This window comes from Acartia tonsa, chromosome 1 (assembly GCF_053477335.1).
Source record: "Acartia tonsa isolate MP-2025a chromosome 1, ASM5347733v1, whole genome shotgun sequence".
Taxonomy (NCBI): domain Eukaryota; kingdom Metazoa; phylum Arthropoda; class Copepoda; order Calanoida; family Acartiidae; genus Acartia; species Acartia tonsa.
Window position 1 is genome coordinate 38,824,400 of NC_137260.1, and position 24,861 is coordinate 38,849,260.

Below are 24,861 nucleotides of genomic sequence, written 5' to 3' on the forward strand. Positions count from 1 at the left end.
ACCTATTATGTATTGACAAAAAATAATTGTTTCGCTTATTCATTGCCTTTTTTTGTTATTGTAACTATGGGGGAATAAATATGTTTTATTTGATTTCTGCATGACTTTTTATAATTGTTATTTATATAACAATGTATGCTAGGACATCCAAGCATTTTTTAGGAATGGAAGGGGAGGGGGGGGGGAGGAGTAAAAATGGCAAAGAAATTTCAGACAATCGCAAATTTTAGTAAATGAAAAGTATTGTATTATCCTGTAAAACTAAGGGCTTTGATTCAGCATTTTTTTGAAGTAATACCCCATACACATCAAAATTCTTAGATATTGGTGGTAGGTATAGCCACTTTACGCCTTAAAATAATATCTTTTAAAATCTTCAAGTATATAAACAAGAAAGAATAATGGATTAGCAGCGTAACTTACCAAACACAAGGAATATGCAGACTACTAGGTACAGATCCACAGCATTCAAGCGGGAGGAAATGGGAGCTTGTTCCCTGAAAAAGAAAATATTCAAATTTAAATTTGGAAAAAGAAAAAAAATTAGTTTATTTAAACTTTTTTATCATTAATATATAAATGATAGAAAGAATTTTAAAACCTTTATAATAATAAGTTTCTTTGAAGCATGCCGACAGACCGACGAATAAAGCAAGTTATATATTGGATTGGTACAGGAAATCTTCACAAAAAAAATCAGCAGTCATTCCTAACACATATTCCCTTATCGTTACGGACGGACGGACTGACGGAAAGACAAGGTGAACTCTATTGTAGCGTCGCTACTAAAGAAGTATTATAGCTAGGATAATTTTTTTATCAAACCTCTTTTAGATGCAAATAGTTATAATGTAATAATACCGAAAATATTTTGTGTATTTCTTGCAATTATAATATCAACAAAGCATGTACTCAAAATGTAAATAGAATAGTGTCATATCGTTGATATGACAGCTACGACCTTTTGTACATAATTTTAAATGTCCGTAAAAAGTTTTATGTCGATGGCAAATTTGGCAATTGAATATCAATAATTCAAAAGCTTCCCTAAAAACCTGTATCGTCACCACAGAAACTTTTATGAACGTCAAGGGTTGACACACAATAAACATAAATACAAACAATAAACTACTTAAGTATTTCTGATTGTTTGTCTCTGTATTTGTAATGAAAAGAATGATGTATTTACTTAACATGAATAGAAAGGGAAGTAATTAGATGAATGGTATTCTTGGGTATTGTGCTTATGTGTACCATTTACCCCCCAAATTTCCTTTTCAGCTAAAGTGATAACAGAAAGACATTCATGTATTGATCTTAAGGAGGCGAGGTCCCATTGGAACTCCTAATTATTAATTCAGCTACTAATTAGGGAATGTTAATATGTCACAACTCCTTGTCTTTTTAAAATAATAGTTTATTGTTATTTTTTGTTAACTTTTCATATTCTAAAACAACCAATCCTCTAAAGAAATTACGTTCACATTCTCTCTATAAACAATACATAAATTATGCCGGCACTGGTGCCAAGGCATTCCATTTCATAGTACTTACCCGTTAAAATATCTACTCAAATCTTAATTTAAGTTAATTTAAAAAAAAAAATTTTAAACTAAAATGTAAATATGAAATCTATACTTTATTTGTGTTTATTGTAACTTTATAAACTAATAGAAAAGTTATTATTTGTCTTTTAGAGGAAGTTAATCATTTATACATTTCGGCAAAGTTTCATATATTGTTTAAAACGAAGCATCCATATAATACAGGAAAATTGCCTTTCCACAGTTGTTAAAATCGTTGTTGAGGTCTTACTGGAAACACGAACAAAAAAAAACTTATTATATTCTATTCTAAAAGAAGAAATTGCAATTTGTGTAAAAAATAATGTTTGTATGCTAAAATCTTTGATTAATAATAATTATATTCATATTCAGTATATAAAAATATTGTATAATACATATTATGAATCTAATGTATAAATAGTTAAGAATGGATCTATTTACATAGCACCAGGGATGCTGAGCCACAAATTATTTGTAACCAGTTGATAAATTTTTTGAAGTAAAACTATAAAATAATTCAGGGATCTAAAGGAATAAGACAATATGGCCTATAAATTGATATACATCCCCAAAAATGATGCACAAAATTAGCCCTTCTGTGGATTATAATTAGTGGTTTAATTGTCAAACACTAAACTTAATGAAATAAACAATCAAAATTCACTAAAGTCCTCAAAGTTGTTAAGCCAACGAATAATAAAACGTCACTATAAAACTTTGGGGACAACAGCCCCATTGTCCCAATTCCCTCTGGAAATACTTGCTTTTACAGCTTATCTAGGCCCACCAAGAACAATATTGTTTATAAGTAACGAAGCAAAAAAAACATGGATTGACAAAGGGAATCAAGCATATGTTGAATGGCCATAAAAAAGATATGAAACAAAAAAAAGAAGAACATAAGAATACAAGATATTTAAAATGATAAAAAAATCATTGACGGACAGACAATATGAAATTTAAAGTAACTTCGCAACTAAAAATTTGGCTCCACTTCACTGAATTATTATAGTTATTAGAGAGCAGTGTCTGCCAGGTTTACTTTACTGGCGCAATAATAATTATCTTGATTGCCTCATGATCCAGAAATATCCAGCTTCTCAGTAATTTACATTTTTGTTGTTGTTGGTTGTTGCATGGTTGGTGGTTAAATAGTTTCACACTTTAAGTGTTTTCACTTTGATTAAACTTAATAAGTAAATGGGAGGGAAATTTGCCTTTTTTATGCATAATGATGTTTATTTGTTGTTTTATTGTCACATTTTTAAGTGATGTTATTTAATACGTTAGCGCATGCGCCCCTTGTATCTAGGGGCTCTATATTCGAAGGGATATAATAGGGCAGAGAAATATCATAAAAGCATACCAAGACTTATTTATTAATATAAAATAGCTTAAAACCAACTCAGGGCCTATAAGATGCTTCACTGTGAAGAAGAGCAACATCAGTTCAGAGGTTAGTGAGATCCTTCTCTACCGCTACAGATAAAAAAGCTTAATACTTTACATAATAGGGTAAAATAAAACTTTTAGATAATTGAAATACTTATATCAACAGAAGTAGACATTTTAAAATGTATAAAGTGGTAATACTTGAAATTGTAAAGTTGAAAGTTTAACATAAGATGTCATAGTGTAATAAATGTCTTTGCCATGCTAATTAAATCGAGCTAAGTTTAAGAACTCTATAACAATTGAAAGTATATCAAAGTTAGGAAAAAATAAGACAAGATGTAGGTAATTATTAATATTCACACCTTGGGAAAGTAATTACCCAATAATGATGTTATCCCAGCTAATAATACCATATAATTATATGCACCATGTATTACAAAAGATTCATAATAATAATAGCACACACATATATTATATAAAGACAAATGTTATTAAGTGTGTGGGTCGTGTTATCCTTAAGTAAACAATAAACTATTAAACATTCAATGTTTACCTAAAAACCTACACTATAGCTGTGAGAATATTATTAACATTTAGTTTTTGACGTGTCTGTTTGTTAGTTTGTGTGTTAACCTTTTGCCTAATTATAGTATAGAGTAGGAAATGAGAATATAGACACAAAAAGGTATTGTTTAAGCTTGTGCTAAGTGTTATATAATTTACTTTTCTTACAATGTTTTTTTTAAAGCAAAACTTTACAGAGGGAAATAAACTAAAAAACAAGAATGAGAGTACAATCAAAAACATATGACAAACTTTGAGTTTTTCACTGAGACACGTATTACAGACGTTAAGCCTAATAAAAGCGAAGCTTCGCTACTGATATAGTAACCTACCTGACACTGTTAAAAATATTGATTAAAACCAGGAATAGAGTAACTAACAGAGCCATCCTAAAATTAAAAGGTATACATATATTTTTATCAAATATAAGAAAAGCTATTCTAAATGACTAAATGGTTGTATTGTTGATCTTTTTGGGTATTTTTCTTTTAATAGACACTAGGTATCCTTATTCAAAAAATATGTATACAAAAACAAATAATTTCTAATGTAAAGATTATATTCAAAAAAGGAAAAAAGATTTTTTCAATTAATCATTTGAATAATTAAGGTGCAGAATACATAACACATCATTCATCAAACAACTTGTCAAAACTTGGACACTAGGAACAGGAATAGGCATTCGGTGATTTTAATATTTTCAATCTTGTAGTATATGTATAAGGAATAATATAAATCATTTTTTTCACAGTTTGTTAGGCTAGGGGAGGAAGTTATGGTTTTTAAAGTACTTTCTTTAGTACGCATTTGAGAAAAAGATAAATTGTAGACTATGAAATATAACATAATTTATATCAATTAAAATTGTATTTCTTAAAGGTTTATCTCAATTTCTGCTCGCAACATAATTAACATATAATGTTAAACAAATCATTTACTGCTTTGTTTAGGTCAAAGTGACATAAATTAACACTTTAGAGGGGTCAGCTGTTGAACCTTGACCGCTGAATGACAGGTTCGCAGGGATTAGTTAATGGAAAATAAAAATCTACCATTTGTCTTTAATATGAATAAAAAGAAACCTCAACTGACTTTAAAATTAAAGCGGATTTCGGGTGATTTCTCATTGACCTATCCCTGTATGGAAAGAGATATGTAAATAGCTGAAAATAATTAATTGAGTTATGTTTGTTTGCGTAACCTAAAAGATAAAGAATGACACTACTGTTCACTTTTAGACATATTTAGAGAGAGGCAAGTACACATTATAAGAAAATGAGCATAAAAAGCAGGGATCTAAAGGGATAGGACATTGGCCGATAAAGTTATGTGACCAATAAAAACTGGATATGATACCATACGATGCATGATTTGTCAGTATGGCTTAGAACCTGTTATTATCCAGCGGTTATTACTCGGTTACGAAGCCATACTGGAAAATAAATTGTACTGTGGTACTGACCTGCCAGGAACAACTTCAGGTTTGATTAGGAAGCTGACCCAGCTCACTACCACAAACAGTAATGTCGGTAAATATACCTGAAAAAATACAAATAATATTTTGTGGAAAAGGGGTTAAAATTCTAGGTACTGTAATATTTGTTCCTCGTATAGTAAACGGGTATAGTCCTTTTCGTGACATCGCTTCATATGGGGCGATTATTTTAATTGATCGCCTCTTATGACAAGGGTCGATGAAATGGCTTCTTGAAAGGGGCGATTTAATAGCCCATTATAACAATAGGCGATGTTATGGCTCCTTAAAAGGAGCGATTTAAAAGCCAGGGACTATACCCAAGTAAACTAGTTAGACCGACAAGTGAGCAATTTTCAACGAAAGAAATACTCCCATCCATCCACAATTGTTTTTTTTCAATTTGGAACAAAAACTGAAAAATGAAAAATTTCTGTTTTGTTGGCTAAGTGGTCCTAAAGGCCAAAGCCAGTTAAACATGGATACATATATGCTATAAAAATTCAAAATAGATATGATTGAGTAGAGACTTCAAGTAAAATTCTTGCTAAATGTAAACTTAGATGATTTGATTTTAGCTGCTATTTCCATACTACTCTATGGAGATTATGGAGTGTGTTAATATGTAAATATTTATTGCAGATAAAACTTCATCAATACTAATCATTTTCTTATCCGTGGCGTGGTCAGAAATTTTATAAGAGGGAAAGAGCAAAGTCTTAAAACAATAAAATTATTTTTACATGGTTGATAGAAGGTTGCTTTAGAAAAATAAAAGATGTGAATCATAACTATGTCGAGTTTTACTCTAGAGTATATTTGAAGTCGCATGGAGAGGGCTAGGACCCGAAACGACAACTCGACCCCGAGAGGTAATTATAATAATCTTATGATAATAAATCACAAAAGTGCCATTTTATGCCATGTCAAATGATTTTTTTTGTAAATCAACCCCTCCCCCCCCCCAAAAAAAAATAAGTTAACTAAACACGAATTTAAATCCATCTTTTTGCACATACCCCCTCTGTTCTCTCTGTACAGACCAGTTTAATATTGTTCTGACCTTACTGTTATCACATAATAAAGCTGTAATAACAATTGGATTATGCCTACAATTATGCACCAACATACAGAATATAAACTTTTATTTGTCTGCTTCCATCTAGGTTTTCTTTTTATAAAATCTTTTTCGTGACAAAGCTACTATATGCTTCGAAATGTCTGTCCTTCTGTCGTTTGTAATCGTTAATAAGAGTTCGGGGAACATGAATTTCTCGGCTTCTATTTACGGTAAACAGCTGTAGATTCCCTGTAGCATATTTACTTGGTCCGTATACAAAAAGGCATAATTTTTTGTATTCTTTATAACAAGGAATATATGCGCTTCAACTCACTTTTTTGTGTCATCCTTATTTAAAGTAAAGACGAGGGAATATGTGTGTCTTTACAGCATCAACATAGACTTGTAATGATAACTATTACAGCATATGGATATATCATTACTTGGATCTTACACCAGATTTTCGTGTTACCTCATAAAGTGAAACAAGCAGCGGCTAAATTAGGGTCATCTCAAAAAACGCCTATATCATAAAAACGCCCATCTCAAAAAAACGGGCAAAATTGTTGTAAATTTAGCTTACTAACATAGAACTCATTCATTAGTCAGTTAGTCCATCTAGTAGGAGGGGAAAAGGTAAAGGGGGTGAAGGGGAAACCCCCTTTACCTTTTCCCCTCCTACTAGATGGACGAACTGACCAATCATTGAGTTCTATGTTAGTAAGCTAAATTTACGACAATGTTACCCCTGTTATAATATCTACTTTATTGTCTACACCCATTATAACAACACAGTTTCCAAATAACCAGCAGACCAACACATAATACCATAAAAAAAAACAAGAAAAATCAATATAAATAAATGATATCAATACCAAATAAACAAATAATATTGATATCGCCTTGTTAAGAACTAATAATAAGCAATCAAATATGCAAATAAGCAGACACACAGACATATTCACAAACACATAATAGTACATTCTGACCAGGTATAAGGTATAACGAATCTAATAATATTTGGGTGGCAAATAATACTTATTTTTTTAATTTTTTTACTGAATTATTTTCCTTGCACCCTTAAAGGTAACTAAATATGAGTTATACATTATGGACGCATATTGTAAACTCTAAAAAAAAACAGCACATAATGATATAAAATCTCTGTATGCTCTGCTCAACTAAATGATTGTTTCCGTCTACTTTTGTATGAAGTAACATTTTTTTTAAATCTACCAATTTAAAATGCAAACATGGATAGAAATCTACATAACATCGAAGCTGTTGATGATTTTGTGCTGTGCGTGTGTTTGATATAGGAATTAATACGGACATTTTATGTTACTTTCAGTTTTTATACATACTCTTTGTTGCAAATATATTTTTGCAACATTATAAAATGTAAAGCGATGCGCGCACGAGAACCCGACCAATGTTCAAAAAAAGTAGACGAAAGATTTGCAAGGCAGTCTGTGTTATATATTCATAATGTCAATTTAAAATTAAGTTAACAAAAGTATAAAGTTGATGTTTCTAGTTATTAGTTACTTTAAATGTTAGTAGGACTAACATCTTTAATGAAATAATCAAATGTAATCAAATCTGGACGAGAAGTTTCTAATTTAAAATTGGTTTACGATAACGTCTTAGATATTTTGCAATGCAGTGTGATGACGTACAGAACGATAAAAGCTTCGCTCCTTGGATGTGTACCTGAACAATATACTGCATTTGTTTTCTCTCTAATCTCACTTGAAATCCACAGGCTGCATATTTCCCTACAAATAAGTTTATTATATTAATATATAATCACAAAGTGTTAGGATATTTGTTGGTGTGTACAAATACCTTTTAGAATATGGTTGCACTTTTCTTAGATATAATTTGTGGAGAAAAAAGTTTTGGATCTAGTGCAGTTCAGGATGCAACAACAACAGGATGCAACAACAAGTTCACGGTTAAATGTTTCTGGTAACGATTATCTCCACCTGTAATGGCTGCTATCTGCCAAACAGCTGAACGTACACGTATAAAAGCACACCGTGTTAAGCGGCATAACAAGTGCTATGAATAATGTAGAATTGCCAAGATTCAATGATACACAGGGATAGCTTTACTGAAGAAAAGATGCGTAGCTGCAAGACAATTGTTCATTATTAAGTAATCCAGATTATATGTATAGGCCTTCTTTTGTAGGTTAAAATTTTGCGAAAGCATATTCTATACGTTCCACCGTTAACATTTATCTCATAGGTTTTTAAAGATACGTGTTACCAGGAACATTTTACCGTGAACTGCACTAGACCCAAAGTTTTTATTTTATTTGTAGAATTATCCAGTTATTGACCTTGTGTTGCCACAGTTTAAATAAAAAGTCTTGTCCCCAGAGATTTTAGAACAAACAAAATAACTTTTATATTTGTTTATCATCAGTGCGCTATACAGTGTAGTAAGCAGGGGTCAAAAGGGATAAGACAGTGGCTGATTAATTTATTCACATTACAACCAATAAAAATTCAATAAAAGTCCTCAAAGTTGTCAAGCTAACCAATAAGAAAACGTTATTATAAAACTTTGGGGACTAGTGTAATAAACAGCCAACCCCTCCATCCCTGGTAGTATGATTGTTTCAATAACAAAAATATTTTCTCCAAATTTCTTTTATTCTAAATTAGAGTTTAATAAAAAGAATAAGCAGGACTTTGTTTTTAAGAAGCATCGCAAAAGTATTATTCTAATTCTGTATTGAAAAAATAAGAACCTCGTAAAAGTGTCGAACTATGACGTCAGAAAAAAAAACAATTAACCAATGAGAAGCCAGTATTCACTGTAATTGACCAATGGTAAAATATATAGCGGTCTCTCATTGGTTAATTGTTAATTTTTTCTGACGTCATAGTCAGACACTTTTACTGGGTTCAAAAATAATAGTTATTTCTCGCATCGTATTATAAACGGCTTTCCGCGGATATAGAAAGTACAATTATGAGATTAAAACTAGTTTTTTTAGCCCCGAGATGCCGAAGGCACCGGCTAAAAAAACTGGTTTTAATCTTATGATTGTACATTTCTATATTCGTAGAAAGCTGGTTATAATACGATGCTAGACATAGTTTTTTCGTATGGATGAGAACCGGTTCCTATCCATAGGATTCGAATGAATACGAGAAAATAAATTTATGAATTTCACAGGGATATTAAGGGATAAGACAATTTCTCTTTCTGTAGACTAAAATTATTGATTGAAAAGTTTGTACATCACAATCAAAATTGATCAAAAATACCCAAATCCTAGAGAAACGAATAAAATTGGGTACTAATTACCAATATAACTTACATTCCAATGTCCTCTCCCTCCCTGGAATTCCAACTCTGTTACATTAAAGTAAAGTTTCTAAATATTTGTTTCACCAACCAGACAAACTTTTATAATAACAGGCACGCTAATTATTTCAAAATTTCCTCCTTGTCACATATACAAATATACAATGGGCCAACTTTTAAGAAAACGTTGCTAGTTTTTTTTTAAGAATAAAGTTTGTTCTAAAATGCAACAGTTTTCCCATAAGTAGGATATAGGTTGGGTTAAGGGTTTCTGTGAAAAGTAGAGAATGTATAAAAATTTATATTTGTGAATATTCTGTTCAGCATATTGAACAATATTTTACAAAAATTTGTTTCAGGAAAATTTACAAGAAAATAGAAAATTATTCTAAATGTGTTTATTCCTAAAAGTAAAAGGATGTTTAACTGTCTGTGTACCGAATAATCTTGCCAACTGCTGAACCGATAAGTTTCTCCTTTGCAGTAAAGCCTTTCATAGCTCCTGTGAAGGTTTATAACTATTTTGGGGAAAGGCACTCCCCCCCCCACAGAGAAATCGCAACTGGAAAAAATTCCTCCCCCACATCAAAATTTTTTGTTTACATTTTCTTTTTAAAAATAAAATGTAAATAATAAATGTAAATAGTTACATAAACAGAACTAATATTTCAATGCAGCTTCCGATTTTTCTTTCAATCAACGGCTGTTTTGTTCACATTTACCTGAGGGTAGAGGCACAGTCTGGAACCTTTCTGGAAGTTCTTCTATGAGTATAAAATGCTGCAGGTTTCTTTGTCTCTCAGCATCGTATATAAAGTGGGAAGTACACGTCACAGTCTCGAACGTGTCATAATCTGAACATTTTAATTAGTTATTGGGTTCAATGTACATAATTTATAAAATAGCATAAAACCACACTGAAATCTGTATGAAAGTTTCCCTGAAATGTGAACTTAGTTGAGATCTTAACGCACAAACAAAAGCTTACTTCTTTATATTATAGAAAAAAATATAAGTAAACGAAAAATTTCTTTGAAGATAATTGTATGAGTTTTTTTTAATTTTAGTTTTATTACATTAATCAAACAAAAAATAGTTATTTCTCGCATCGTATTATAAACGGCTTTCCGCGGATATAGAATGTACAATTATTAGCCGGTGCCTTCGGCACCACGGGGCTAAAAATCTAGTTTTAATCTTATGATTGTACATTTTTATATTCGTAGAAAGCTGGATATAATACGATGCTAGACATGGTTTTTTCGTATGGATGAGAACCGGTTCCTATCCACCGGATTCGAATGAATACGAGAAAAGAAAATAATTACATTCCTACTTATCCAAAACAAAATTAATATTGTATAAGGTAAAACTCTAATATAATAAGCAATATTTGTTGATTGGATAATTATTAAAGCTAATAAATTATAATAAAATAATTATTTCATCTTAAAAATGATTCTTAATAATCTGACAAAATAACACAAATAATTAGGTAAAGGAACATACACCATCTAATTAATTCAAGAACAACTTTATTCATTTTTCGCGAAATATACCATGCAGATTTAAATTTCTTTATAGATTTACATTCAATCAAATGTGTTTTTCAATATGGATTCGAAACCGATTAGAACTCAGGGAGTAAGGGAGGGGACAATGGGCAATTAATTCAATTTAAGAGTTTTTGAAGAAAGGCCATGAAAACCAGAATAATCCCGAAAATATGGTGGAAATTGTAAAGTGATTGTTGATTAAATCTAGAAAACCACAAACTAAGAAAAAAGTTCCAAGAAAAAAAGCAATCATTTGAAAATAAGATTACCAGTATTACAGACTGACATAACCATTCTGTAATTAATTACTAGAAATATCTCCCTGGATCTCTTCAGATGACAGGGAAAGAGAAAATAGATAACCATTCTGTAATTAATTACTAGAAATATCTCCCTGGATTTCTTCAGATGACAGGGAAAGAGAAAATAGATTTGGGGGCAAGTGATGTGAACACGGAAAAAAGGGGCAGGCAGGCATGTAGCTGGATGGGCAAGTATATGACCCGCACGCCTTCCTGTCCCTTTTTATCCTGTTTATTTCCCCTATCTCCCTTCTCCATTTCCCTTTCTCGTCTACTTTTAAAAAAGAAGGTGGGGATGAAGGGAGTGAAATATAGTATGGGAGGGGGGCCGTGTATTTATATTTGAACTACTCTCTGTCTGCAAAACTATATATATTCAAAACTAAAATAGCGAGTAACGGCATTTCTTGCGCAAGTCCCCAAACTCAGTCAGAAACTGCTAAATTCTTGCACATTCCCTTTAAGCCAGTCCCCAAAGTCTGAGACTCCTAAAGATTGAATATTCGATCCATTGTCCCCTCCCTTACTCCCTGATTAGAACTAGCTCTCATCAATACTAAAAAAGCATTTGTAGCATCAAAATTCAGACAATTTTCCACGAAAAAAGAATAATACCAGTTTCGTTGGCCCGATTCTTTGGCCTCTCGGTCTAACAAAAATGTTTATAATTAATTTTCCATTTTAATATCCGCGGAATGCTGTCTATAATACGATACGATAAATAACTATTATATTTTTTGCTATTTTTTGCATCTTTTTTTAAAGATAAATGACGTAGCTTGTTGTCTTTGTATTAAGCCAGATACAACATAAGATTTTTATAGTAGCTGTGCTCCAAAACAAGAATATCAATTATATTAATTAGGAATATATTTGTGTAGAGTATTATAATTAATAATGTAAATGTATATTTTGAGATAAATAAAAATATACATTACCTATTAAATATTTAATCTCATTATCAATATGAACATATGAGAATTAGGTGAGAAAATATTTGTAATTGCTCTTTATTTTGATATTATTGGTCAGCGATACTGTTATATAATTTTTTTGGTTATATTTGGTAAACTGTCTTTAAATATACTGATTCGAGTTAAAATAAAATCTTGGAAGACAAAATATTTTGATATGCGTCCAAGCAAACAATAATATTCCACCTACTTGGAAAAATGAAGGTGTGTTGATACATTATCTTACTTCCCCCCCCCCCCCCCCCCCACCTTCCACTCCATTCCCCTACAACACCCTGATACACCCGCTACAACAGCTAAGGGGATCGTAAAGCTAAATAAGTCACAAGCCACTCAAATTTAAGGGGGTTGTGAAAAAAAATTTGCGAACATCACGAGTCAATTTATGTAGGTTAACCTTAAAATAACACCAATTATGTTGTTTGCATTACACCGCCTAAAAATCACACCAACTCGATTTTGGTTGGTGCACGCCACTGTTTGGAAAGTTTTCCTAACATCAACCATACCCATTCTTCAGTTGGGGAGTTGATTCTTTTTTTTATAGAAGCAGAAATATAATCTATGATTACGGTTTTGACTTTCTGAAGAATTAATCTACCATTCCACTTTCCCCTCTCTTGGTGATGATATCATCAACGCCGATATGATTCAAGAGAGGTGAAACTGGAATGGTGATTTACACTTTTAACATTGACATAATTGAAATCATACATACTATTTTTAAATTATGTTAATCGTAGGAATGTATAAATTTAAAATACTATTTACAATATAAAAACGTTTATGTAAAATAAAAATAATAACCAGAATATACCATTACTATTATGTCGATCTAAATAAGGAAATCAATGTTTATGAATACACTGATATGTAAACATAAATGTACCATTCCAGTTTTGCCTTTATTGAAAGTAGAATGGTACATTCCAAAATAGTATCGGCGTTGATGATATCATCACCAAGAGAGGGGAAAGTGGAATGTTAGATTACGTTTTTTAGAGGGTCAAAACCATAATCATAGATTATATTTCTGCTTCTATAAAAATAGAATCAACTCCCCAACTGAAGAATGGGTATGGTTGATGTTGGGAAAGCTTTCCAAACAGTGGCGTGCACCAACCAAAATCGAGTGGGTGTGATTTTTAGAGGGTGTAATGCAAACAACATAATTGGTGTTATTTTAAGGTTAACCTACATACTTGAAATAGAAAAAAACGTCAACTTCCCAAATGTTCTTCAGTTAGGGAGTTGAATCCATTTTTATAGAAGCAGAAACATAATCTATGATTATGGTTTGGACCCTCTAAAACTGTAATCTACATTTCCACTTTCCCCTCTCGGTGAAGATATCTTCAACGACGATACGTTTTTTGAAATGTAAGATTCTACTTTCCCTTCTCTTGGTGAAGATATCTTCAACGCCGATACGATTTTTGAAATGTAAGATTCCACTTTCCCCCCTCTTGGTGAAGATATCTTCAACGCCGATACGATTTTTGAAATGTAAGATTCCACTTTTGACTCTCTTGGTGAAGATATCTTCAACAAGAGAGACAAAAGTGGAATCTTATATTTCAAAAATCGTATCGGCGTTGAAGATATCTTCACCAAGAGAGGGGAAAGTGGAAGGGTAGATTACAGTTTTAGAGGGTCCAAACCATAATCATAGATTATGTTTCTGCTTCTATAAAAATGGATTCAACTCCCTAACTGTTCTTGTTGTTTATTATTCTATATTTTTATTCTTTCAGTTGGGGAGTTGAATCCATTTTTATAGAAACAGAAATATAATCTATGATTACGGTTTTGCCCCTCTAAAAAACGTAATCTACTATTCCACTTTCCCCTCTCTTGTTGATGTTATCTTCAACGCTGACACGATTTTTGAAATGTACCATTCCACTTTCAATAGAGGCGAAACTGGAATGGTACATTCATGTTTGCATATCAGCGTATTCATAAACATTGATTTCCTTTTTTAAATCGACATAATACTAATGGTATATTCTAGTTATTATTTTTATTTTACATAAAAGAGAGGCAAAATTGGAATGGTAGATTACAAAAATCATATCGGCATTGATGATATCATCACCTAGAGAGGGGAAAGTGGAATGGTAGATTGCGGTTTTTAGAGGGTCAAAACCGTAATCATAGATATATTTCTGCTTCTATAAAATGGATTCAACTCCCTAACTGTCTTTGTGTATACATTTTCAGGTGTACCTAATATCTTTATATCTTTTTGTTTTCTTAATATATTTCTGTAAATTATAAAAACTGACTTTTATAACTTGATGTTATCATCTTCAATATATATATATATATATATATTACTTTTTGCAGCAACTCTAAAAATATCGAAAATGTTTGGGTTAATTGTCGCTTTAAAAGTGTAACAATTGAACATCTGGTCTGTTTCTCAGAAATAAATGATTGGTCAAAAACTAAGATGAAATCCACAAGAACGTCATAAGATGTCATACAAAGATGATACGATTAAACAATAAGTTTAAAAACTTTTAACAAACTACATAAAGCAAAAAAAATTTTGACATTCTTAAGAACTAAGTGTTTCATTTAAAAATAAGTTAAATACATAAATTTTTCCACAAAGTTTTACTTAAAAGTTTGATTATACTGCAGGGATTAAATGCATCTCAACTGTTGAGTTCAATGTATATGTACTAGAGTACCAATGAGTTTTGCCCTGATAATGTCATAAAGACAAGAAAGATGGTATACAAAGTAATTTTCCCAATATCAAGCATTTAATCAAAAAAATTGGGTCAAAAAGGTACATTTTAAGGGCTCTTAGAAATAAAATATTTTATACAAAGCCTTCATTTGTTTAAACCCGCATAGTTATTTAAACGAGTTTAGTTTCTAATAAATTTCATTACTAAACTTTTTAAATTATGCTCTTTAAATTTATCTTCAATTGACTTTTTTGTTCAATTGTTTACACTATTCTTTATTTTTCTGTAGAGGGATGTTTATACTTGAACATGGTCAATTACGAGGGTCCTTTTCTGGTGTAAATGATATATGTTTTAATAGATTTAAGAAATTATGTGTTCTTTTCAAATCTATCTAACTACACAATAGAGCTATTAAATTTAGAGGAAAAATTGTCACATATTTTTATAGTTACTAAAAGAACGACCAAGCTTTTTGCAGAGGGTAAAAAACTCAATACTGGCGGTGATTTAACCAACGTTTTAGTATATGTAATTTTTTTAGGAATTGAGGTTTCAGAGTTTTGAAGGGGGCTAATACCCATTCTTGTGTACCTACTAAAACTACTTTTAAATCTTATCAAATTACTTTCTTTAGAAATAAGACAAACCCATTAATGTTGTCTATTTAATTCTTTTGTACTATTCTTGTCTTAGGATTTTCCAAATAATAATTTGAAATTGGCATCTATATGAATACAGAGTGAGTAATGAAAAAAGTTGCCTTTTTTAAAACAACGATCTTCAGATCATTTTTTTGTGACACCCTGTATACTAGAAGTTTAAAGATATTTATAGCTTCCAACTTAAAACTGTAAAGTATACCTCATCCAATAGGTAAACAATTTTGTGACACCCTGTGTATTAAAAGATGAAATATATCTACAGCTTCCAACTTGAAACTGTCAAGTATACCCTCCTATATGAAAATTTGTGCAACACCCTGTATATTAAAAGATCAAAGACACATACAGCTTCCAACATAAAACTACTAAGTATACCTCACAAAATAAATTGTTGGACACCCTGTATATTAAAAGATGAAAGATACTTACAGCTTCCCACTTGAAACTGGCATGTGTGTGCGTCCAGTGGATAATCATCAAAGTTCATCCGACAAGATATTGTTATCCGAACACTGAAAACATTTTTAAAAATTAATTAAAATTATTCTTCTTTATTTTTAATAAATCTTAAGCTACAATAATTTTGTAATACTACTATCCAATTTTAGTAGGTGTACCTATCTCCTGAAAGAGCATGAAAATCAACCATACAATTAAACTACTAAAGTATATAGGGATACCTAAATTTCAATAGATTCAATTCTTAATTTAAACAGAAAGATTATTTTTGTTTCCCAAAAAAGATGATTTTGAATAAAATTTGAATTCTGCGTTTTGGAGCTTGTTAAAAATGATTGTCAACCATTTTGAAATAATATAAAGTTTCATATAATCATATTTAAGAGAAATTACTATCATATTTTAATCTTCAAAATATTTTAAAGTTTTTACATTTTTTTAAATTATAAAAATTGCTTTGTTAGTAACATATTAAAACAGTTTGATGATATCTTTATATATATCTTCATTTTAATTGTACTTATACTATCTACCTATCCAACTTAAAAATTTAGGTTTAGTGTAAACAAATATGTAGCCAATATTTTCTTAAATCCTTTAAAGTTTTGAAACAAATATGATTACATAAAGCCTGGAGCCTGTTTGCTTACAAATATTCAATAATATACTTTACAGGGATAACAACGAATATTTATCTATTTAAATCATGGAGTATTGTCGGTTTCGTGACATCGCCTCTTAATGGGCGTTTCGTCGTATTTTCACTGTTGCTTTTGATAGGTTATTTTAGGTAAGGTTAGGTCATGTTAGGGTAAGAGCCCCCCCACAGAGGCCAGAAATAGAAGAAAAACTACCGTGAAAATACGACAAAACGCACTTTGAGGCGATGTTACAAAACCGACATTACCCTAATCATTTTGTTGTAATTGTGTGAAGATATTTGACATTTTTTTTTGTTTTTTAAGAAAATATGTTAAACTTTAGAAATAGATACAAACATAATTAAAAATTATCTATTTTCTGAGAAAATAAGGATATTTACAAAAAATTGGATAAAGGTCAAGTTTTTAAATAAAATTGAAAAATAGTTTTGTTGAATGTTAAAAGTGAAGCATTTATATAGGGATATAGAACAATCCATTTATTATTTTCCAGTGTGGCTTTGAAATCGATTAATTTCCTATGAATTTTAAGTCAAGTTCTAAGCCTTATTGAAAATTTGTGCGTGATAAACAACTATTACTGTCTTTTCTACTGACCATAGAATACGTAGCAAGTTATTTTTTAAATTGTGTTTATTGTATACTTATTTTCTTAATACTGCAACATTTACTGTGATGAGGACTTAATTGTCAAATTTAGATAAATAAAAGTAATATTTATTATCATATTAGACAGGTATACTACTTATTGGTATTATGGTGTATTAGTTTGTTATTTATCTTTGCGTATTGCGTATATAATAATTTATAGTAGAGCTTTGCACATCAATGTTTAATAACTAAAGCCCAGTTCACAAAAGACAAAGGTAGACCTCTGGAAATTTTAGGACGACCTACAGAAGCTTTAGCTTGACCGATTTTATAAAGGTATTTGTGGGTTGTACTTGATTAGGTAACCTACAGAAAAAATCTGTAGACCTTTAAAAGTTATTTGTGAACTGGGCATATAGAGTGCTTTGTATTAAGGGATGGTAGGAGATCAACCCCCCCCCCCCCACCTCCTCATAATTATGTTTGCTTTGAAAATATTTTGGTTGGGATTAATTGGGGATGGTTGGGTGTACTGGGCCTTCAGTGCTTTTAGGGGGAGCTAAAAACCACTCAAGAAACAGTAGGTATTTTCCCAAAAATAAGCTTAATTATATCTGCAGTTACAGAGATCTTAAACGATCTAAACCGACAAAAATTCTTCATGGCATCAAAATACATACACACTTTATCATGATTTTAAGTCTATCAAAACGAAGATGTAACAACTTACATACATACTTAGAGTCTTATTTTTTTAAAAATTTCGACACCAATAAGTTAAATTGATGTCATGTTGTTATGTCTGTTGTTGGTAGAAGCTTCTCAACAAGTTTTGAGGGGTATAGTCCCTTTCGTGGCAACGCCCCTTAATAGGCGTTTCTTCGTATTTTCACAGTAGCTTTTTCTAGCCCATGCGGGGCAATCACCTAACCAAATATAACCTAAAATAACCTATCAAAAGCCATTTTGAAAATACGACGAATCGCCCATGAAGGGGCATTGCTAAGAAAGGGACTATACCCGTGTAGAGTATATGTTTTTAGCAATTAACACAGAAAGGCAGAATTTAAAAACACAACCTTTTAAAGCATTAGTTTTCCTAACTAAGCCAGATCTGTTGGATATTACCGAATTGTAAAGTAGTTGCGCTATTTTAATAAGAAAGACTTACCCTAATTCATAATTGATTGTTTTATTTTTTCTAATTCTAACGCCAGACATTTCCTTTAGCACCCTCTGGCGACCAAATATCTCTAAACCATATATTTCTAACTCTGGATACCAAATGTACTTCAGCGAGTCGGGAGATTCATTCACTTGCTGAAAAAAAAATAGAAAAATATCAGTTTCCGTTTATTAATCTTGGGCATGGGGTGGGGGTAGATTTCCCGCCCAAATAAAACTTAAGTCACCTGAAAGCTCATGTTGTTTAAAAGATAAGAGTTCAAATCTCGGCCATCACTGTATCATAACAAAGATGTTAATATAAAACACAACTTTTTTTGTCAGGTGTATAATATTAAAAGATTATGAATATTAATTTAGAAACTGACAAAATTGTACAATTTTCTTTAGATATGTAAGGTGAATACATAGATTTATAGGACTTACAGACAGTTTTCACTAAATTATTTTAAGAAGAAGGGGTACGCAACCCTTTTCTACCCGTTCATAAATTCGCCAAGAAACAACAAGCTAAGGCCATTTAGTACAAACCATAAGAAATATGTTGTTTGGTTTATTATAAAACCAGTGCCAGAAAACTGTTTTGTTTATAGCTTTAGTCTGCCAAATCATATCATAAGAGAATCAACACAACAAATTTGAAGTAAATTATCACTTGCATTAAAAATAAAGGACATTTGTGAGATCTTTTTGGGGAAATTTTTCTTTTTCTTTAAGTAACTACTTTTAAAGAGCAGATTTATTTTTTTCATATGTTAACTTGTAAATCAAAAAGCTGCTTGATTTTTTATCTAAAGTAAATTTTTATGCAAAAATCTCAAGCTAATTTTGTAAATTCTTTGAACAATTTATGTGATTTACATTCACCTAACCTTTACCGAGATCCCAAAATAGTTGTGATGTAAAAATAATGATGCAAGTTACATTAAGCATCATACAAACTACACAGTTAACTAGGACGGCAATATCTAATAGAAGCCGGCCGAGTATTTAAACAATGTTTAAAAATACTAAGTCCTAATTATTAAATACTTCACAATCATATAATATTTTATTTACAAAGGCCTTAATTTTCAAAGTATAAAGGCTGAGTACTCTGTAATTCAAAATGTATGTCTGTATATTAGTAAGATATGTTACAAATAGTATTTACGACTGTCCTCCAGGAAGGTTTCTTTCTTTATGATTAAATATTTTGACTCAAAATATTATGCTGACTGATCTTTGAGATGTTAAATTAAAACATGTTTAAATGTTTATAGAAAATTTTAATTAAAAATTGTTTTTATTTCTCATAAAATTACTTCATTAAATTGATGAAAGAAATAAAATTGATGTTACTCAATTTGTTTTTAGTTTTGATTACATTGCAAAATCATTTTATTTCGAGTTTTGCATTTAAAACTTTTAAAGCTGAGTATTTTATAGCCTTTAATTCTTTTTGGTATTTTGGTATTGGGTCAGAAATATGAAAAAAGATCATGTTAAAAACAAAGTACAAGATTTTTATAACCATTAAGCTCATTATTATGACCAATTCCAAATTTTGTACTTTCTTTATCGGAGATATGTAATATATAACATACATTGGATATATATTGTAAAATTTATGTTAAAGAAAGAATATCCTTAATGATATATCGATAAAATATATCTAAAATTTTATATTTATGTCTTGGGATCTTTTGCCAAATTTGATTATGATCGAAATTTAGAAACAATGGTTTACTTTATTATTTGACGAAGATTATGGCTACGATTTGGGTAATATTATGTTAAAAAGGATAATCACATCCAAAAGTACGAAGGCTTTTACAGATTTAGTAAGACCATAATATTTTTGTCCACTTTTCTAACTCTTTCTAATCTTTTTCATTGATACTAAAAAAATAAAAATTAATGAAACAATTATAATTTTTGACCATTTTTTTAGTTGGTGCTAAAAGTTAAACTTTTTACATGTTACTTTACATATTTTACCCGTCTATTTAACTAGTGGAAAAAAAACTGAAGAAAATAGATATCCAATTTAAAATAAGTCAAACAATTTGGCAAAAAGAAAATGTAAAATAAAAATGTAAAATTGTATCAACATCTGTTTAAAAAGTTTCATTTATTTGAAATGTTTGCGTGATTTTCCAATTACTGCAGAAAAAAAAGTTCTCCTAAATGTTGAATGAAAAGTGCACAAAATATTTATGAATAAGCACCAGGTGCAGTCATTAAATGAACAGGTAAATTGACGAAAAAAATAAAGGAATCCAGCAAAAACCTAATCTAACCAATCTTATTTTATAATCTTTTATATTAATTTTATTATGTTTAATTCAGTACAAAGATAGAAATATTGTATAAAATATGTTAATTAATAATAACATTTAACTTACATTTTAACCTAAACCGACAAATTCAATTTTGCCGAAAATATAAATTGCTTTTTGCTTACTCTAATTAAGTTAGTCTAGAATAGCCCCGCAGTGATAAATCTTCTAGGGTTAGATCTCCCAAATAGTAGATTCACTTTTAAACCTACAAACCAAGAGGTGTTTTGATGGTCCAATTATCGAAACTTGGAATTAACAAATAAAATAATCCAGATATTTCCTATAAGGCGTATTTTAATTCAATAGTTTAAAACTATTAATTGATAATAAAAGTTAAATCTCTGTAAACATTAATTATCTGCATGTTAATTTTTAAATCAAATCCATAAATTAGATAGTTTGAAATGTAAATATAGAATGGTATTTTACACAAGGATGACAACATCCATAAGTACTAGTAGCGAAGCTCAAAAATGAATGGATATCAGGAAAACCTTTTTACTATAGCAGTGTCATACAATAAAAATTTAATTTGATAAAATAGGGAAATCATGAAATCTTTAAATCGCGAAAACTTAAAAATCTAGGAATCGATCTAGCACCGTAGTTAATAGATAAATCCTAATGAAACTTGATGGAAATATGTAGAATATAAGCATATTCAATCCCTGGTAATTTCAGCCGTTAGTCCTGAACAGGAATTGAGAAAATCACAAAAATCTAAAACTTTAGGAATCGATCTAGCAACCCAATAAATAGACACATCTTAATAAAACTTAGTGAGAACATGTAGAATGTATAATTAATTATTCCCTGAAAACTTTAGCCCTCTATCTTGAAAAGCAGATAAGAAAATCACAAAAATCTAGGAATCGATCTAGCATCCTAAATAACAGACAGATGGACAAAACAATGTATAGATTAAATGGTCATATATAATAGGAATCTTCACTAAAAATTTCAGCTGTCTATCTTGAATAGGAGCCGAGAAAATCACGTTTCCCCCTTTCCGTGACAGACGGACGGTCATTTGTAATTATAGAGTAGCTTCGCTACTAAAAATCCCGAGGGAAAGGCAAAAAATAAATATTTATTAACCCCCCCCCCCAGAAAAAAAAAAGATGTATTACTGAGTGTAACTAAATGGTATGACTTGCTTGTAATGTTTCTATTATCTTTTCCTTTATTTGTGGCCAGGTAGGGGTTGGTAAAATTGTAGTTAGGAACAGAGAGAGGGCTTACACTACAATTATTATTTCAAAGTACATAAAGTATTATTGGAGAATTTACAATAAAACTTTACAGGAAAATTGCCATAAAATAAATTATTTTTTGTCACCTGTTTCATTTGTTACTTTTTGATAACAACACACTTTAGAATTTGATAAACATTTTATTTAATTTTAGAAAAGTAATTAAAAGTTTTGGCGAAAAATTACTTACAACTTTTTTGTCATTTGTTCTTTTTGTTGTTTTAGGAAGATAATAAATTCATTTATGAAATAGATATAAAATTTTAGAATTTGATACCATCATTTCAAAATAAATTACCTAATTAAATCTGCACAAATATTGTGATCAAATCATAGACGTCCAAGGGGGGGGGGGGGTAATGGGGTGATTACCCCCACAAAAAATTTTACCCAGGGGGTAAATTTTGGCGGGGGTAAACAAAATTTACCCCTGCCAACAGATTTCAGGGGGGGTAATTACCCCCTAAAGCAAATTTTACTCCCGGGGTAAAAATTTTGGGGGGGGGGGGAAATTTGCGGCGCACTTCGCGCGCCATTTTACCCCCCCCAAAAGCAAATTACCCCCACCTAAATAAAAAAGCTTGGACGCCCCTGGATCAAATTAATCAGAGTAAAATGTTATTTTGAGGATAAGAATATTTTAAACTGAATGCTACTTACTTGAGTGATATTTTCTTTAGTAACATTGCTAATATCTTTTTTTTTGTAAAAAAGCTAAACTCAAATTAGACCAACTTTACCCCTAGTAATATATTTTTCAGAAAGGTTTTTAATAATCCTGAATTGTAATTTTTGTGATCAAATTAATCAAAGTAAAATGTTATTTTGAGGGTAAGAATATTTTAAAACTCATTGCTAAAGTCTCTTTACTTGATATTACAAAAAATAATCATATCTTCTTTATCCACATGGCTAATGAGTAATGCTTTTCTTGTAAAAAAAGCTAAACTCAAATTAGACCAACTTTACCCCTACAAATATATTTTTCAGAAAGGTTTTTAATAATCCTGAATTGAAAATACCGCAAAATTAAGACCCAGTTTTAGTTTTATAGGCAAAGAATTCAGAAGTTTATCAATGATTTTTAGCGTTTGAGATAATTAGATAACTTCTACAGATATACATATTTAGTAATTGTGTAGCCAACAAATAAAAATCTAACTTACGTCTTGTGGGCCAGTTCTATCCTCGTACCACTCCGCCGCTGATTCGTTTATCTGAAGTCTCGGCTCCAACCAGGACACAGCAAAATACATTGACACAGACATCGTCTGAAAAAATAATAAGAGTACATTTTGAATTCTTTGTTATTCTATGAAATTAGGATCGAGTCAAAAGTCAGTCATTTTGGTTGATTGTTTTGACAATTAATATAACTAAAGTGACAGATTTTTTTGTCGTTTACACTAACTGTTAGAACATAGTGTAATGTGCTTTCTTGAAAATGTTTCTGGGTGTATTCTGGATGAAAACTTGTATCACTAAAGTTATTCCTAAAAATAATTCAGACCTTGATCCAAAGTAGTGAATTTGTGAACAAACTCGAATAACATTCTAAAAATCTATTATTGCGGAACGCTTTTTTTCTTAGTTCTTTAATTCTTAAAAAAAACCGCGAAAAGTACGAAACTTATAAGTGTAACTATTATACTCAAAGTTATAAATGTAAATATTATAATGCTCTAAAAATAGACACAATACCTATAATTTATTAACATTTTTCGTGATAATCAAAATTTTTGTTTTCGTCAACACAAAACAATTTTCAGTAAAAGGTCAACAGACAATATTGTTGAGTCTTTTAAACTTATCATTGCTTGGCAGTATAATATATAGATATAAAAAGATTTAGATATACAATTAATCAAAAATATATTTCATTCCTTTAAGTGTTATAACTCTTATTATTCGAGTAAAACAAGAGAGGGGGAAAGGTTCAATAACTGTATGTCCCCATTCTAAGGACCTTTTGCCGACTCTCAATTGGGTCATTGAAAATCAACCAATAGTGTCAGGAATATTAACACAGCCAAGTAGCGAACTAGCAGACAAAAATGGTCCTTGGAAAAGGGGGGCAGGTAGTTATCTGTATATACATACATCTATACTATAAATCCATTCTTTTATTGTTGTCAAGTCTGGATTTCTAAATGTCATAACAATACACGTTAAAATGTAACCAACTATATTGATATCTCTTATGGTTTCCGAGATAGCAGGTGGATAAGCCCTCACTCCATGTAATATGAATTTTTAAGAGCCAATTATTGCTATAGTCGTGTATGTAAGAATCAAAGTAAGGGTAAATTGGGTGAATGCTTAGCCCAAAGCTTTATACAGTTGAGGTATTTTAGAGACAGCCCTAAGAATAGGTATAAACATAGTAAGGCTAGATATAACAATATGAAACATTATGGTATACTCTAATGATTATCGAGGTTTATTTATATGTATATAAACAATATTACTAATTATTTGGAAAATTAACTTTTTTGGTTTTTCTAATACATTTTACCATTGTTAAAAAGTTAAGATGTTTTTTTTGTCTGAATCTAAAGTTTTCGGAAATTGCAGGTTTGAATTTGTTATAATTTTAAAGAAAGATTTATACATACTTTGAGGTGGTTAGCCCATTCCTTTAGGCTAGGGGCGAAGCATCTAGTTATATGAAAGTGGTATAAAAAAAAGATAATTAGATGGTTCAATTTTTGTTTAATGGAAAGTGTCAAAAATTTCTTGCTGGCGTCCTGTCCGGTACTGCTTTACCAGGTCAGTTACTGCCATGCCAGGACAGATACTGCTATGC

The 24,861-nt window shown here is 30.5% G+C and overlaps 1 protein-coding gene across 7 annotated transcripts in view; it reads right to left on the reverse strand.

Moving 5' to 3' along the window:
- Nucleotides 1–24,861, reverse strand: part of LOC145319078 (glycine receptor subunit alpha-1-like) — an 85,862-nt gene that overhangs the window by 26,709 nt on the left and 34,292 nt on the right. For all 7 annotated transcript variants that reach the window (XM_080160965.1, XM_080160958.1, XM_080160953.1 and 4 more), the window contains 8 exons: nt 23,222–23,326; nt 18,465–18,613; nt 16,011–16,093; nt 10,105–10,236; nt 7,772–7,836; nt 4,987–5,063; nt 3,857–3,913; nt 424–497 (listed from right to left, as the gene is read on the reverse strand). In XM_080160965.1, the coding sequence (XP_080017091.1) occupies nt 424–497; nt 3,857–3,913; nt 4,987–5,063; nt 7,772–7,836; nt 10,105–10,236; nt 16,011–16,093; nt 18,465–18,613; nt 23,222–23,326 (742 nt within the window). The remainder of the gene's footprint in view (nt 1–423; nt 498–3,856; nt 3,914–4,986; nt 5,064–7,771; nt 7,837–10,104; nt 10,237–16,010; nt 16,094–18,464; nt 18,614–23,221; nt 23,327–24,861) is intronic.